The sequence below is a fragment of the Haliotis asinina genome, chromosome 3 (genome assembly GCF_037392515.1).
Source record: "Haliotis asinina isolate JCU_RB_2024 chromosome 3, JCU_Hal_asi_v2, whole genome shotgun sequence".
NCBI classification, from domain to species: domain Eukaryota; kingdom Metazoa; phylum Mollusca; class Gastropoda; order Lepetellida; family Haliotidae; genus Haliotis; species Haliotis asinina.
In genome coordinates, this window is record NC_090282.1 from 59054698 (window position 1) to 59072663 (window position 17966).

General features: G+C 40.9%; 1 protein-coding gene across 1 annotated transcript; it reads right to left on the bottom strand.

Annotated features, from left to right (window-relative positions):
- Window positions 1-2584: 2584 nt before the first annotated feature.
- Window positions 2585-16585, bottom strand: LOC137278241 (uncharacterized). The gene is made up of 11 exons (XM_067810459.1): window positions 16244-16585; window positions 12928-13573; window positions 12475-12607; window positions 11825-12168; window positions 11097-11208; window positions 10135-10226; window positions 9738-9897; window positions 8849-9054; window positions 8108-8232; window positions 6710-6773; window positions 2585-5689 (listed from the first exon to the last, which is right to left on the bottom strand). The coding sequence occupies exons 2-11, from the start codon at window positions 13558-13560 to the stop codon at window positions 5591-5593; spliced, it is 1968 nt and encodes a 655-aa protein (XP_067666560.1). The 5' UTR covers window positions 13561-13573; window positions 16244-16585; the 3' UTR covers window positions 2585-5590.
- Window positions 16586-17966: the final 1381 nt, after the last annotated feature.

Below are 17966 nucleotides of genomic sequence, written 5' to 3' on the forward strand. Positions count from 1 at the left end.
CCTGTTATTCAATATGCCACAATCGATCAAATTACATTTGTCGAACCAAAATTGTTTATCCCCTGCTGTTACCACAATATCTGAGCATGTCATCCTGACATTTAAACGGCAAACCATATTACGGTGACACCACGGTAACAAGATCTCTCTCCACTTACCTAATAGATTATAGGTTCACGGTTACATATTCCATGTGCTATGAGAGGATATTGCAGGTCAAATATGGCCGACATTTCTACCACTATCAGGAACCAAAACAAGTGTTGTCACATGTCATCCTCACCATGGAGACGAGTAAACAAAGCTCTCACTGTGATCTAGAGTAGAAAAGAGACATAGGAATTTCATAGTGCTTCTTCATGTGAGTGTGAAGCATTTACTCATGACACCACAGACCGTAGTTCGCTTCCCTGCAATAGGAACAATATGGAAGTGTTTACTCATGACACCACAGACCGTAGTTCGATTCCCTGCAATAGGAACAATATGGAAGTGTTTACTCATGACACCACAGACCGTAGTTCGCTTCCCTGCAATAGGAACAATATGGAAGTGTTTACTCATGACACCACAGACCGTAGTTCGATTCCCTGCAATAGGAACAATATGTGAAGCATTTACTCATGACACCACAGACCGTAGTTCGCTTCCCTGCAGTGGGACCAATATGTGGAGCATTTACTCATGACACCACAGACCGTAGTTCGCTTCCCTGCAATACGAACAATATGGAAGTGTTTACTCATGACACCACAGACCGTTGTTCGATTCCCTGCAATAGGAACAATATGGAAGTGTTTAGTCATGACACCACAGACCGTAGTTCGCTTCCCTGCAATAGGAACAATATGTGAAGCGTTTACTCATGACACCACAGACCGTAGTTCGCTTCCCTGCAATAGGAACAATATGGAAGTGTTTACTCATGACACCACAGACCGTAGTTCGCTTCCCTGCAATAGGAACAATATGGAAGTGTTTACTCATGACACCACAGACCGTAGTTCGCTTCCCTGCAATAGGAACAATATGGAAGTGTTTACTCATGACACCACAGACCGTAGTTCGCTTCCCTGCAATAGGAACAATATGTGAAGCGTTTACTCATGACACCACAGACCGTAGTTCGCTTCCCTGCAATAGGAACAATATGTGAAGCGTTTACTCATGACACCACAGACCGTAGTTCGTTTCCCTGCAATAGGAACAATATGTGAAGCATTTACTCATGACACCACAGACCGTAGTTCGATTCCCTGCAATAGGAACAATATGGAAGTGTTTACTCATGACACCACAGACCGTAGTTCGATTCCCTGCAATAGGAACAATATGGAAGTGTTTACTCATGACACCACAGACCGTAGTTCGATTCCCTGCAATAGGAACAATATGGAAGTGTTTACTCATGACACCACAGACCGTAGTTCGCTTCCCTGCAATAGGAACAATATGGAAGTGTTTACTCATGACACCACAGACCGTAGTTCGCTTCCCTGCAATAGGAACAATATGGAAGTGTTTACTCATGACACCACAGACCGTAGTTCGCTTCCCTGCAATAGGAACAATATGGAAGTGTTTACTCATGACACCACAGACCGTAGTTCGATTCCCTGCAATAGGAACAATATGGAAGTGTTTACTCATGACACCACAGTCCGTAGTTCGCTTCCCTGCAATAGGAACAATATGTGAAGCGTTTACTCATGACACCACAGACCGTAGTTCGCTTCCCTGCAATAGGAACAATATGGAAGTGTTTACTCATGACACCACAGACCGTAGTTCGCTTCCCTGCAATGGGAACAATATGTGAAGCATTTACTCATGACACCACAGACCGTAGTTCGCTTCCCTGCAGTGGGACCAATATGTGAAGCATTTACTCATGACACCACAGACCGTAGTTCGCTTCCCTGCAGTGGGAACAATATGTGAAGCATTTACTCATGACACCACAGACCGTAGTTCGATTCCCTGCAGTGGGAACAATATGTGAAGCATTTACTCATGACACCACAGACCGTTGTTCGCTTCCCTGGAATGGGAAGAATATGTGAAGCATTTACTCATGACACCACAGACCGTAGTTCGCTTCCCTGCAGTGGGACCAATATGTGAAGCATTTACTCATGACACCACAGACCGTAGTTCGATTCCCTGCAATGGGACCAATATGTGAAGCGTTTACTCATGACACCACAGACCGTAGTTCGCTTCCCTGCAGTGGGAACAATATGTGAAGCATTTACTCATGACACCACAGACCGTAGTTCGCTTCCCTGGAATGGGAAGAATATGTGAAGCGTTTTTGGTGTCTGAAATATTGCGCCGCACACAGCAATATTCCAGCTATATGGCGGTGGTCTGTAAATAATCGAGTCTTGACCAGACAATCCAGTGATCAACATCATGAACATAGATCTGCACAGGTAGGAACCGATGACATGTGCCAACCAAGTCATCGAGCCTGAACACCCGATCCCGTTACTCGCCTGTCATGGCAAGCATGGGTTGCTGAACGCCTATTCTATCCCGGACCAACACGAGTAAATAAAAATAATAAAATAACATTACACGGTTTCTTTGTATCACGGTTTAATAGTTTCATGACATAAACCTTAGTCACCACGTCTTCCTGTTTGTAATTTGTCTTGTTGTTTTTTTAAACGGCTCCGGATATAATCACACTACGAATGTCGCAGAGATGGTCGATGTGGCTCAGAGCTGAAGTTTTCCTGGATAAATGGTAAATACTCACACGCATGAGGAAATAGCATTAAGATTTCGTCGTACTATAACGGCTATGTTCAATAGCTGCTGTGGATCTGTAAGGATGTCCAACATGTATTCTAGGAATATATTCACACTTCATTGAGACATTGATTACTTTGATCGCTGGTCAGAAAGAGTTAGGGTGAACTATTTCAAACATTTCTATAAAGTTGTTGTGAAAAAGAAACTAAGAAAAGAGTATCTGTTTTCGTATAATGGGAAAATTAAAGAGCTGTTGTTAAACTTGATTATGATCTCATAACAATCACTATTACAATAGAATAACACCACCTCAGTGTGAAAAAATACTGCTTCAATGAATAATGACAAATGAATATGTAGTCTCGTGGTTACATGTTTGAGGTAATGTAGTTTAAAAGATATCCATCATTTTTCATGCATTATGCAAATGTTTTTAACATTTTATGACTTCAAAATCAAATTGAATTTTGAAAGAAACAAAATATGAAATTCCTTAAGTTCCGACAAAGCAGTAGTACCGATCATTAACAGGACAGATCTGTTAATCTGAAAAACAAACTGGCGATACAATAAACTGAAAAGTGATATTGTTGACCTTTTAGATAAAATAACAGTCCGAATTAAGGTAACGTTGACTTTTTGTATTGGACGTATTGATCGTTAATGGTGTTGAATATGATAGTGGTTTTGTTTCGGTTCAGCCAAAGGTGATTGTTATACTGACGTTACGACCATGCTTAATGTGTTGTTGAGGACAGCACAGTTTATTGTGACGTCACGAGTATCTGTTCCAAGGCTATGAAGCCATGAAGAATTTACCATGACTTAACTTTACAATGTGTGAGTGCTAGAGCTATACGTTTATATTATTAACTTATTGTTTTACCAAATACCTATTACAGTGGAAGCTGTCCAAAACGGCACTAGTCCAGTTTAGACAACGTGCCAGATTGTAGAGCTGATGATAATGTACGGGTCACAGCCGGGATTGAGATTTTACGCTGCAACTTGCCGGACTGGACAGATGGCAGGTTCCATTATTTAATCGACTGTTAAGTCCCTTGCACTTGAATGCGTTGCAATCGGTGAACCAGCACCGGAAGCGTGTACTTTGAAAATGATAAGTAGTGGGCTATCAGAGGTAGCGGATGAAATCTATAATGTTATCAAATACAGTGCCAACACAAACAACTGCTACACGACTGAACATTTACTACAAATAGCTGACATCCCATTATCAAGCTGAACATCCCATCAACACATCTGAATAACGTAAGGAGTCAACATCCTAACAAATATGCTAATAAACATTATGCATAAACATAAGTGAGGTGTCAGTGCTTATGCGTCATAATTTATGGTGATATGTTAATAAGTGTGGCCATATGCTAATAATCAGTATGCTTGGGCATTGTTGGCATATTATGGCATATGTGTCTACATTATGGTAATTGTCAAATAATAATTCGAATAATGTACATATAGCTGAATCAAAATGTCATCAAGTAGGCTAATAGTTTGGACATAAATACCATAGCAGCTCAATCTACATAAAAGCGATAAGTTCAGGTAGGTCAGTAAACTATGAGTAAAACCCTGAAACCTAGCTTTACCTTGTCAACCTACTGACATGACAGTGATGATTAGCTAGTATTGTATTATATGTATTATAAATATGATCACTTCTGTCATTTCTGTTAGCTGAAGTGTTAACAACCAGCTCACTTTAAAATGCACATGAGAACATTAGCTGGTTACATTAGCTGTGAGTGAGTGAATTAGTTTTACGCTGCTTGTAGCAATATGACAGCAGTACCACGGCGGGGACACCAGAAATGGGCTTCACACATAGTACACATGGAGGCATTGAACCCTGGTCTACAGAAAGAAGACCGAACATTGGGCCACCCCACCACCCCCTGGTTACAAGAGCATGCAGCTGCATATACAGGGGGGATATATAGAGCACCGGTAATTACACAGAACGAAACAGTATGTTCGTAACTCATAGCCTGCATGTATTTTCTGACGAAATGTACATGCTTTTGTTTTGCAAGATGAATATCCAAACTGAATTACAGTAAGCGGATTGTATATCTTCATGTTCAGCTGTTCCTAGGGAATCGGTATATACCCTCTTAAGGGTTTTAGGGTAGCTTATAGTGGTGATCGCACCAAAGTCCCGGGTTGTTTTTCCACGGGGATCGCTATATACCCTCTTAAGGGTTTTTAGCTTAGCATATGGTGGTCACGTTGTGCTTTTGTTTGCCACGATGAATACCCATACTGAACTACAGAAAGCACGTTGTGTATTGTCACGTTCAGCTATTCCAAAGTGTCGGTAACACCCCCTTAAGGGTCGGTAGGGTAGCTTATAGTGGTGATCGCACCAAAGGCCCGGGTTGTCTTTCCACGGGTATGAAACCCATACCGATGTCTCCCACCGTGAAATAGTTGGCTTTTGCTTAAAACATTATCTACTCTCTCACTAATATTAATGGTAGCCATGCCGTTTAAGACACTGAAATGTGTCGCGTGGAGTTGCGGCCCTAGGGTACACATGACACATATGCTTTCAGGTTCGAATCCCGGATTGCACCCACTAGGTGTGAATGCATGATCTTCCCATCTGAGTACAAGTGATGACCTGGAGGAACATTTAGGAATTATGTAGGAACTCTGACATTATGAGGACGCCGTCATGTGTAGATAGAAGAACAGCACTGAAGATTTTCCAGGTGTATATTTCCTGTGACACCTGTTCGAGTCAAATGCTAGGCGTGTGTCACGTCGTTAACACGCCCAGAACGTCAGCCACACACTGTAATGGTCAGTTAAGGCGTTCCACTGCTTCGCTGAACCGTCTTATGTCTCTCAGATCGTTCAGCTGGAGATCCTCCTTGACATACGTATAGAAGAACTCCGGCGCCTGAAGGCAATAATGAGTGTGTTATTTAAATTATAAATATTTCTACATCACATCATGACTTCTTTGAAAGACATTTAGCAGTCACCACTTGCTTGATAACGTTAGAGCCTACACCGAAACCTCCCTTTCACAGCAACAGAGAAGTTCTTCATCCCTGTATTGTCATCCTTCATCATATAACAGGTTTCATTCCGAGTAACGGTATATTGTCAGATAACTGAACATTATCGCATTACTGAGGTTGACAACTATGCCTGGTCGTGAAGCATAAAAAAGTTCAGAATATGGACAAAGGGTGATGTCAATCACATTTTGTACAAACAATGAGCCTTAAAACAATATGCTGACATCTTGCTATTGTTGTTGTAGTTGAATCTGGGTCAGTACCGCACATCACTGCGGGTACACCTTTCGCTACTTGTGTCGTTTACCTAACCGTGGCTCATGCAAGTTAAGCTGCACTGCACAACTAGTTCTGGTGTTCATATTCAGGCGCATCGGATAATAAGCTTATTATGTGTTCAAAGTGTAAATTTCTGTTTAATTAATCCTGGTACATGACGTCTCCAGTTCAAGGTCATTTAGATGAATGATAAACCGTACTGAACTGTACTCAATCGGGGCACCAACCAAAATATTGATATTTCTTGTTCCCGTGACCAGTTAGGAATGAATGGTTTTGCAGTTCCGTGTGTTAGAACGATGAATTGCTAAATATAAAAATGAAAATATTTTATCAAGTGTCAGTTTGGTACTGAGCAGATAATATCCTGTGCGCTTTTTTTGTTATTTTAATACCCATTACTGGATAACGTTGTTTAAGAAACTACAATGTTGTACATTTACAAGACTAGTTGACATCGTCAATGAAGGTGGGCACAAGGGTAGGAGTTATTGTCGATGTTATTTATGTATTTCATCCTTCTCATGTGAAGACAAACGGACTCTTGTGCAGAATTACTTCTGCTTCGTAATAAACATTTCCCGAAGGGATATGATACGTATTGTAAGTTATTTTACCTTGTAGGAAAGCTTCTTCAGGAACACCAAATCTTCACCGGAGAGATCTTTCAGCGAGGAGTGCCTTTAATAAAGAAAGCAGATAGTCATTGTTTGTGCAACTGAGTTTTGATGACATCCTGTTGTCGTGATGTTGGTTGCTGATGAACAGATAAATATTGATGGCTGATAATCAATCAGACACGATGCAGGTCGCTGCCGATCAGTTTTGAAATATTAATTGTGTAATTAGACATGATTGTTCTCTGTTATTGAATCGGCAGACACTAACTACTGATTGTTGGCGACCATAAATACTGTTTATTGTTGTCGATCACAGGTTCTATTGCTTTTTAATGATACTGACTGTTATCGATCTGCAATAATATTGGCAATTGATCATCTGCAAATATATTTGTAGTTAATTATCGATAATTCATTACTGTAATGTTGCTGGAACCAATCAACCCTTCTAGTCGCCGATCAGCCGATCAACCGATCAACCGTTGTTAACGGGTCAAGTGTGATTACATGAAGGGCTACAAGTACAACCGTACGCCAACAAGAATTCGTCCAACAAAGTCCATTCACAACACAACACAACACTTTGGACAAACTACTTCAGAACCATTAGTCGGTACAAACTGCACACATATATACACCTGCTGACCCAGTAGAACACAGTGACTCGTCCCAATAGAACTCCAGTCGACAAAATCGCTCGGCCGGATAACTCACGAATAGGGAGTGAATCAGTCATGTTAGACAGTTCTCCGTGTTTTAACATCGTTTACACGTACAACAACAGATGTACCGGAGATATGTTTTGTTTGATTAAATTTGGACGTGCATTTGAGAGTTTTCAACAATGTTTCACTGAGATAAGTAAGTTAGGTTTTACGTCACTTCTGGCAATATTCCAGCAATATCACGGTTGAGGACACCTGAAATGGGCTTCGCAGTGTACCCAGCTCGGAAGTCCAACCCGGGTCCAACCCAGCTTGACGCATACACTGTAAATACTACGTTTCCCACACTGACTCTATGAGAAAACAATGGCCGATACAGCTTTTAGAGAAACAGGTGGGTGGGTGCTGTGGGGTCTGCACACTTCCATTTTAACGAGAGTTTTAATGGTCATTATTAAACCTTCATGATAAAAGGGTGAGTGCTCGCTCACACGCACATACACACACACACACACACACACACACACACACACACACACACAGTGAGAGAGAGAAGGCGGGGTTTGGGGGATAAAAACGCCTTAGCTATTTACCAGTTCAGTGGACCCACGAGCAAAGGGAATGGTGCTGCCAATGAAGAAATATAATAAGAGTAAAGCTAAATTCTAAACAACAGACATAGTTTTGTGCAACTCATTGCACCACAATGTAGACATGACAGTGTAGGTACCTGTTGAGGCCGCACTTCACTAGCCAGTTGTGCACGTCTTTGCTGGACCAAGAGGCAGTGGCTGGGCCTTTTGCTGCGTCCACAGGTGCGGCTTTCAGAACGGGAGCGGACGTCCTCACCTCTCCCTGGCGGAACATCACACAGTGGTTTCCGTTACTAAGAAATATTGTTTATTTATTTGATGAATTCCTGTCTGTCGTCACTGCTCTTTGAATTAACACCTTGTCGTGAACTAGAACAACAAAACCTCGCTAATACGGAAGGCTGACTATTCAAAACACATATGCACCATGAAAGGTCATTGGCACACGATTTTGTCATTTTTGATAAAACTATACTTTGGCTGAATATAGTCGAAACAGGTTAAATTAAGTGTTGGGATATATTTTTTTTATTCTAGTATATAATACTTCAAAACAAAAACAAATGTTTTGTGCATGTGTAAAATTTTATTCTTAAACTCGAAAGCTATATATCGTGATAATGGTACCAAATCTACTGTAAACGTAATACTGCATGCATACATACATACATACATACATACATACATACATACATACATACATACATACATACATACATACATACATACATACATACATACATACATACATACATACATACATACATACATACATACATATACAACGCACTTCTGTTGTTTCAGCTAATAATAATTAAACCTGATGTATTGTTTCAAGAAAGAAACACAATGCTCTCATAACGTTTCAAGACACTTACGTCAACAGCATCAGCTACTAGACCCTTGCCTCTCTCTCCTAACTCTCTGCTCAGCTCTATCAACTTTTTATTAAAATCGTATTTTCCGCTAAAGTCAAAGAACAGCTTGGTTCCCTTTATCATCCCCAGCCAACCATCTGGTTTGTACTCTCTCTGCATTAGCAAGGGGATGATGGGCTTCTGTAGCGAGAATGCATACTCTGCCTCTGGGAAAGAGAGGAAAATAATTCTTATATTGCCAGAGTGTGTGTGAGTTTGGTTTTATTCCGCAGTATTAGAACAATATCATGGGAAGTAACTTTTTTAACAACATTATGCACATTTTGAGAATACAACCGGGGTCTGTTGCCTGGCGATCGAACGCTTTAACCACTAAGCTACCCCACCGCACCTCAATAATCTTAGAATGACATTATGTAATATATATTGAATGTTTGCCCTTAGCTGGTCCATTGAAGCCTCAGCTATATGGCATCATCCATTCTTCATGGTGCCACAAACAAGACTATTACAATATGAAAAACATAGGCTGACTTCAGTAATGGACTGATTAGAACCAGTCTACATTAGAACAATGCTTAGAAAGGTTGTCGCTAAATCTATTAGTATACAATTATAAACCCGTGATGATCCGGATTAGAATTTGCTACTTGCAACCCATGCTTTTTGTAAGAAGGGAATAACTGGACCGGGTGATCAGGTTCGCCGACTTAGTAGACACATGCCATCGTATCCCATTAGCGTAGATCGGTGCTCATGCTGTTGAACACCGGATTGTCTGATTCAGACTCGATTGTGTGCAGACCGCAGTCATATAGCTTGAATATTGCTAAGTGCGGCGTTAAACAACAAACAAAACAGTGTATACATCCGTTCTATGACAGTTTACCTGATCTACAATTTTGGCTCTCCTTGTACCTCTCCGACATACACACCAAGATCACAGACGCGTTCTGCACGGCTTCAGCCATCGCCTGAAGCGTGGATCCTCCCATGTTGTCCACGTCCATCCAAATATTATAACCGTCAGCCTTCAGCAGTTCCTTCACCTGCAGGAATCATGAACAATTTCACAACGATAGTATTCGTATGAGAACTGACAAAATATTCGCTGAAAGACAATGTCATTTTGACATGTGATAAGATGGACGCTAAACTTTTAGAAATTGTATTTGAAATATGACACACACACACACACGCACGCACACGCACACGCACACGCACACGCACACGCACGCACACACACACACAAAACATGACGATCCCCAAGAATTATCTCCACTTGCCTGGAGTAGAGTCTTCTGGTCACCCCATTGGTAACTAATCATCACGTGACCGGATATGTCCTCTGTGTCTACTTTGAGACTTTTCTTGTTTTCTGGGGGCAAATAAAACAACAAAGATTAAAGAAGTATTACATTGTACATTGTTTGTAGAATCTACGAATAATTAATATCTACATAAACCTATTGCAACTATTGAATTACAATGCTGTTCACATTTATGTTCCGGTGTCCCATCCAGAGATCCTGGCTGTCGAGCTAGCGCTACTGCGACCAGTCAAGGACACGTGACGATTCGTCACGTCTTCTCAGTCAACAAACCATGACTGTCATTTATTTTGTTTCCGAAATGTCGCCACACTTAGACTAACATTTATCATGCACAGGTTAATTTCTTTGACGGCATCTGAATCGTGAACAATTTGTTTCATGTTTATATGGGTCTTTGGCACGGTCATTGGCATGCGAATAAGATGTCTGTACTCATCGGTAAATCATGCTAGACCATTAGCAGGAGCTGCTCATATTTCAGTAACAGTGCCTTGTTTACACGAGGAAAATCGCCCGATCACTTGATACGCGATTGAAGTGATGTAAACTAAATTCTTCAGAGACCAAACTAAACTATCAGCTAAACTGATTGCAATAAGTTCACATATACTAAGTGAAACAAATAAGGGAGCCTTTCGTGGCAGTGTTCCTTCATTTATTCTCATATTTTCTCAGACTGCGCTATTCAAAGCTGGTGATGAAAACTTTAAAAAAAAGAAGGAACGCTTGATTTTCTTCTTGATTTTTTTTATGTAGATATGACTATGACTGTGCGTGAATTGTAATTTTATAGACGTATGGGCGCCATACATTGCACACGGCAGTTTCATTTTATTACAGTGCTCGCGGTAGGTGTGCGTACATTTACCACAGTAAAGGGTGCTATGGTACTATTGAATAACAGTGCATGATACCGTCTTTTGTCTTCATCTGAAGAACCCAGAGAGCCCCTTCTGCTGCTTTGACGACGGCCCTGTCAGAGGAATTCTTCCGCTGCTTCAGTAAATCCATTAGCTCCTTGTTTTTCTGTGAAAGGATCACTCAGCTCAAACAATATTGTAATTACTAGTAATCATTTCACTCACCATTTACATTCAATGCCTGTCTCATTACCTTTCTTAATGTCCGTTTGTAAATCATACAAGAACAACGACCTTAAGTCAGTTCTAGACTTTAGTCAATGATCATATCGAAATCGTATATCATCTTTGTCGTATAAATGCATTTGTAACCTTCGAACGAAGGAGACAACTGGATTTGGATTCACAATAATGCGAGTCACAAGACGTGCCTGAGTGTATGACATAAGTTCGTTTGCAGCAATACTCCAGGAATTATTCGGCTGGGAACCCGGGCCCTCAGCCATCTCCTGTCCCTGCTTTCCTACTCCCTAGAGATTCATATACTGACTGATCAGTCTTGACAGTCAACACAGCGTGGGCATGGGTTAGTTCTTAAAACGATTCCCGATCTAAACAATGGATCCGTTTTTAAAAGAGCATAAAGCACAAAGGCTGAACTGTCCTAAAAATAGGTACCTTTACAAAAACCTTTCTCTCACATCCCAAGGTCCTGGAAACCTCATAATATGTTTATGGATCAAGTTTCCCGTTTAAATAACCAACGCCCGAATGATACATACATTGAAGGCTTTCCTGTTCTCTTCGTTAAAAGCCAGTTCCCAAACACACTTGACAGCCTTCTCGATCTCTTCATCACTGCTGCTATCCTTTATCACAAGCATCATCTTCGGTAACACTCCCTTCTTCACCAGCAGAGTCTTGTTGGAGTCATTCTTGGCCAATCCTGTCATTCCGTCTATCAGTTCTTCAACACTGAAGCCATCGAAACGATGATTTGAATATACCCAGGCTCGATCTAATACAAACAAAATGAAGTCAAACACAGAATCATCAGCCAAAAGGAGGTCATTTTGATCTTCATCCAACATATTAGCGAGACTGAGAAGAACCAGCATCCGTACCTCTGCAACACAAGAAGACAGATTTTGCAAATTAAAGATAGACGTAACTGCCATAGCACATACTCAGAGAATGACAGTATGGATAATCGCTCCCGAGGAAAATGATGTTGTAAATAAAGAATCATGGACAATAAACTGGTCGTAGATTATGCTTTGTATTCTTTTTTTCTGCTTTCACTGGATAAATTGTTAGAAAGACGTTAAAGCCTAGTGACTCCATAAACAACGGATAACATCAATTTTTACAATTTCTGATAATGTGTTCATCTGTACAGGAGAATAACTGATAAAAAAGCACCAATACCTACTTTCGGATTTGGATTTAAGGAATGGCAAGAGAACAGACACAGTGTCCAGGTTCCTTAAAGTCTGTCTGATGGCAGGATTTCGGGCAGAGTTGTACAGCACACCAATGGAAGCGACAAAACAATCGTCAGCCCCCTTAACGAGAGAGATGAAAGTTGACAGAGTGTGGAAACTGTTGCGGTAACACCGGACCCCATTTTAAGAGATGTAAAGGTCGGAAATCTCATTGCCTCATAATGGACGCAGGGTTGAGTCCGATTTTAATTCACAGTATTCAAATAGGTGTTTATCGTGTGGTTTTGCTGGTTATACAATACAGCCGCATCTTTATGAATAGGATGTTCCATATTACTTACTGAAACATTCTAAACGTAAATCTGTAAAGATCAAGATGAAATATACTAGGTACTCTAGAACATGGGACGCTGAGCATATAACAAAGAATAAATACTCACATCATCGAAGTCCTCCACATGTTTACGGGATTGCTTCAGATCGTCAACAAAATACTTGAAGATACCACTTTCAGCAAGTTTTTCACAGAAGTATAAACTGGAATCGGTATAGTTCAGCAACACTGATCTCAGCGTAACCAGGAACCCAAGAGGAGCATCTGCTGCGTGAGATTTAACAGTTCTGGCCGTGAATGCTGTTAGACCGGCTTCAGCAAGTGCATCACCATATGCCTTGGCAAAGGGATTTGCAACTCGGAGCAAAGCCATGTATCTCCCCAAAACCCGCTTCTTTTCATAATGCTTGAAATATGAACTTTCCATGCTGGATTCAATACTTTCCTCAAGTTCAATCCACTGCCATTCGGACTTTTGATTCTCTTCTAGTTTCTCAACAAGAGCGTGCATTTGTTCAAACACATAGAACAACTCTGGGTGTTCTTTCTGTAGGTTCTGAGCCGTTTTGACGTCATCTTCGTTATATGCTGGAAGAAGAAGGTCTGTGTTCTGTCCATTGTCGTCGTTAGTGGCGGTGTCCTTGCTTCCCGCGTCAGTCCTTGATTGTTGAACTGAACCTCTGGGGTCCTGGTGGGAAACACTGCGTGGTGGCCTTGACGCGCTACTAGAACTGCCCATTTTGACCTTTTACCTGGCAAATGAAGAAATGTTGCTGTCAAAATTCATTAATTTCTCCAAGATAGGATGATTTTACGTTTCCAGTAAGTTCCCAGCGTGTATTATTATCATTCAGTTTTGAATTTGTAATTAACCAGCCCGCTGTTCTCTTCCAAACCTGCCAAGGTATCACGCATTCAAGACTTGTACTCTCAGCAAGCACACACTCAAGACCCAAAGTTCCCGAGGCACTAAAACCACGCCCGTTTTACATATTTGCACAAGTTTGCACAACAATTGCTGTCAATGCAATATTACATCACTCGTATCAGTATACATGTATCCAGTATATTAAACTATTTGGTGTAATTATCAGGTAGAAGAGATACGTCTATTCCCATGAGTGTGTTTGCTATGCTATGTTAGCATATCAAGCTATAACGAACAGGATTTAATCCCCCGCTTTGTTAAATACTGAGATTGTTTTCCACCTCTTTCTGTCAATCTGCATTTTGTAAACTAGATGCGAAAGAATGGAAGAGACACACATAAAATACCAAGATCAGGAACGTCCCGAACAAAGGAACCACTCGTACAGACTCAGCTTTCTCACAGCCCTTTGAGTAGTTCGTTTATGTAAATCAGTATCCTCAAATGTCGCCATTTCCTTTGAAAATGATAATTTCAATATATATTCTACCTTCCAGCATTGATAACTGTGATCTTTAATTGAAAATAATATCCTTCGACTATAATCCGTGGTCATAATTTAAGAAAAGCTTACATGTACATGTACAATAAATGAATGAATTTTCTGATAAATCCTCTAATTATATCTGAGAGTACAATGGATTATGAGTACAAATGAACACAAAATACATGATTATGTAAAAAATGTGAAGCAGATGTATATGTAATACATTGGCGCGTGATTGAATGAAATACAAATCACAGGCAGATTCTGATTGTGGATCCACGAACTACTGCTCCTGGCTACAACGTCAATAAATTGGGCCTATATGTGGATGTCAGTGCTGTCTACGATAGGTGTGATACCACCAAGTACAGTACACGTTCGTCGAGCAACACATTGGTACGAGGGGATGTCAATAAGTTTTGAGCCTTGCATAGAAAAACACAAAATATTGGTATGAACCACATTTATTTTTCAACATGGTCCCCTTGTGACTCAAGACACTTGTTCCATCTTTTCTGCCAGGCGCTGATGCCATCTCTGTAGAAGGCGCCATTTGGGTCCTCAAACCAAGCCTCAGTGGCAGCAATAAGCTCATTATCATCCTGAAATGTACGACCACGCAATTGTTTCTTGAGATTTGGGAACAGATGGTAATCACTTGGTGTGAGGTCTGGAGAGTAGGGGGGATGCGGCAAGATTTCGTACCCACATTCCTGGACAGCAGCGGCTGCAACGCGAGAGGTGTGTACTGGAGCATTGTCATGATGTAGAAGAATACCACGTCTGATCCTTAGATAATATTTTCTGACCGATGTTATGTAGCTAGAATACTTCATTCTGGAAACTGTTACATGGATAAAAGAAAACAATGAAGAGTTTTAGTGCTACGTGACGGCGAAAACAGGTTATTTTAAAGATACATACTTTGTCGTCAAATGTTGTAGTCTAGTATTGGCTACAACGAAAGAAAGTAATGACTTAAATATAATGAAAATCCAAGATCTGTTTATCTCCAACTTCTGATTCTTAACTGGATGTCGAGGTTACAACGCGAGCGTGTTTTGGAACCCTGAATTTTCTGTATTGGGAAAAAACTTAGCGTTGCTTAAAAATACTTACGCGTTTTTATTATATGATGTCACTCTAAATTAAATTCTACCGTCTAAAAATCTTCTAATGTCCCACAAACAAAACAGTCCTTGAACGCGCACATTAATACATGTTACGTCAAACAAATCTATGATGTTTCAGTCGGACAGTGTCAGCAGTGTTCCAACCGTTCTTAAACGGTGTTGTAACGGCATACATTCAAAACAACGAAATTCCCGACATGCATTCCTTCCACGTGTCTTTCGCGGCAATCAATTGGTCTGCTCGCTAGAGTAATCGCCCTTTATAGAAGGGAAGATACTCTACGAGATGTGACGTTTCGTTAGAGTCTGCCTGTCATGCAGAGGGAAGTGCATACAATACAACATGCTGCACCAAAGAAAACAAATCGGCCATATATTCGGGCCTAACCTAAGAGTTCTACATTTGAGAAAGGCCCAAATTTACAGATATACTTGATGGACATGCAAACTGATCCCGCTTGGCAAATGTCATCGTCGGATTACTTAAGTTTGCAATAAATGTCTCAACATTGCCTCAACTACGTCCTAGGTAGGCGCTAAAATTGGACTGTTGATTTGATAATTATACCACTTATTCGAGTCACTTCTCAAGATCCCCGATGGTTAATATCGTCTCGATAGCTGACTGACATGTCAGGCGCCATATTTGTTTGTAAACACTGACGCTCCTTTCTTGACCTTTCATATTTGCATTTTTATATGACCTAAACGAATACCGATCCTATCTGTCGGCTTTATCCTGTCAAGGCACCTACCAGCTAGTTGATAACCAGTAATAGCCGTTCTACAACCACTTATCAACAGAACACGTACAGACTGAAGCATAACATGTATACACTTATATCTATACAGGTGGTAGAGCTCGTGAGCTTACCTGTGCATGCTGACTCCCGAGAATTTGTCAGCTGAAATAGTTTTTAACCTCCAGAACACATATTCCACGGGTATGACCAACCCCGACATGTCAGTAAGATTCAACGATGCCCTGTCTTGTGTCACATTTAAAGAAGAAAGGCACCTTGACAACGGTACACAATCGATAGTGCGAGTTTAGAGGCTGAATGAACCCGGCTTGTGTCGGTATTGTGGGCTGTTCCCACTGTCTGAAGACAGTTTGAATTGAATTGACGATCCACACGCATAGGTAGTCAGTGAAGTGCGGTCTGTTTCAGCGCATGTAGGCCACTGGTAATCGATAAATGTGTAGTCCCGTAATGATCGGATATTGCCGATACGGATGGCTGGAGAGATTGATTTAAACCGGTTAGTGTTGTACGTGAATCTGACGTGGGTGTGTTTTGCCGACCCGGTGTCTGGGATGAAGAGTTACTTTTATGGATTTTAACGTCACGCCACACGATAATTCTCACTCATATGACGAAGGGATTCCCTTTAGTGAGTTTTACGCCGCTTTTAGCAATATTTCAGACAATAACACCAGAAATGGACTTCACACATAGTACTCATGTGGGGAATCCGACCCGGGCCTTCGACGTCACAAGAGAACGGTTTAACTACAAGGCTGTCCCACCGTCCCAGGTGATGCGCGAGTAGAGTTACTCTCACTCACTTTAGTTGGGTTTAGTTTTAGTTTATAGTTTTATCGGGGAAAAGCTATTTACCACTGGCAAGATAATGCCTTAGTTTCTTTACAACAGATAACATTTTCATTCATCATCACACAAACATGTACAGTTTATACCTTTGTTCGTTCATTTATTCCTAAATTAATCAATCACATTTACTAGCACTTTTCATACATTGCATACATTTAATGTAAGCACCGTACATTTATTTTAAGCACCTTATATATATTTCATACATTTCAGTCAAAGTGCAAACTGCATTGATTTTGAAGTCCCTGATTAAGGGTCAAGAAGTGGGTGTCCAAATTTCGTTACTTTCTTTTCTTTGGTGGCCTTTTTCCTCCAATTAGGTACTGGTGTGGGAGGGTTTAATTGCTCCTTAAAATGGAATGTTAAGTTGAAAACAGAAGTTGCGTATATCATAATAAAGAATAACCTTCTGCCAAAATGTTGGTAAAGAAAGAGAGCACCGTATTGCATTGTGGAGGTTTTGAAATAATGAAATATATTACTTTGATGAAATACTTGCCATATTCCGTGTTTGGGGGTATCGCCTAGGGCTTCCTCAGCCTCCCACCATTCCTCCTTAGTTTTCAGAGGCATCTGAATACTAGCTCCAACATTTTGTGTTACCGTGTGTGTGCGTGTATTACAGTGTGTGTGTGAGAGAGCGTGTGCGTGTGTGAGAGTGTGTGTGAGAGCGTGTGTGAGTGTGAGAGAGTGTGTGTGTGAGAGAGTGTGTGCGAGAGAGAGAGTGTGTGTGCGTGTGAGAGAGTGTGGGTATGTGAGTGTGTGTGTGAGAGAGTGTTTGAGAGAAAGTGTTTGTGAGAGAGAGTGTGTGTGTGAGTGTGAGAGAGTATGTGAGAGAGAAAGTGTGTGTGTGAGAGAGTGTTTGTGTGAGTGAGTGTGTGTGTGTGTGTGTGTGTGTGTGTGTGTGTTGTCAAAATTTGATTAATAAACAAAAGACCCGTGAAGATCCTGGGTATAGGCAACCCATGCTTGCCATAAAAG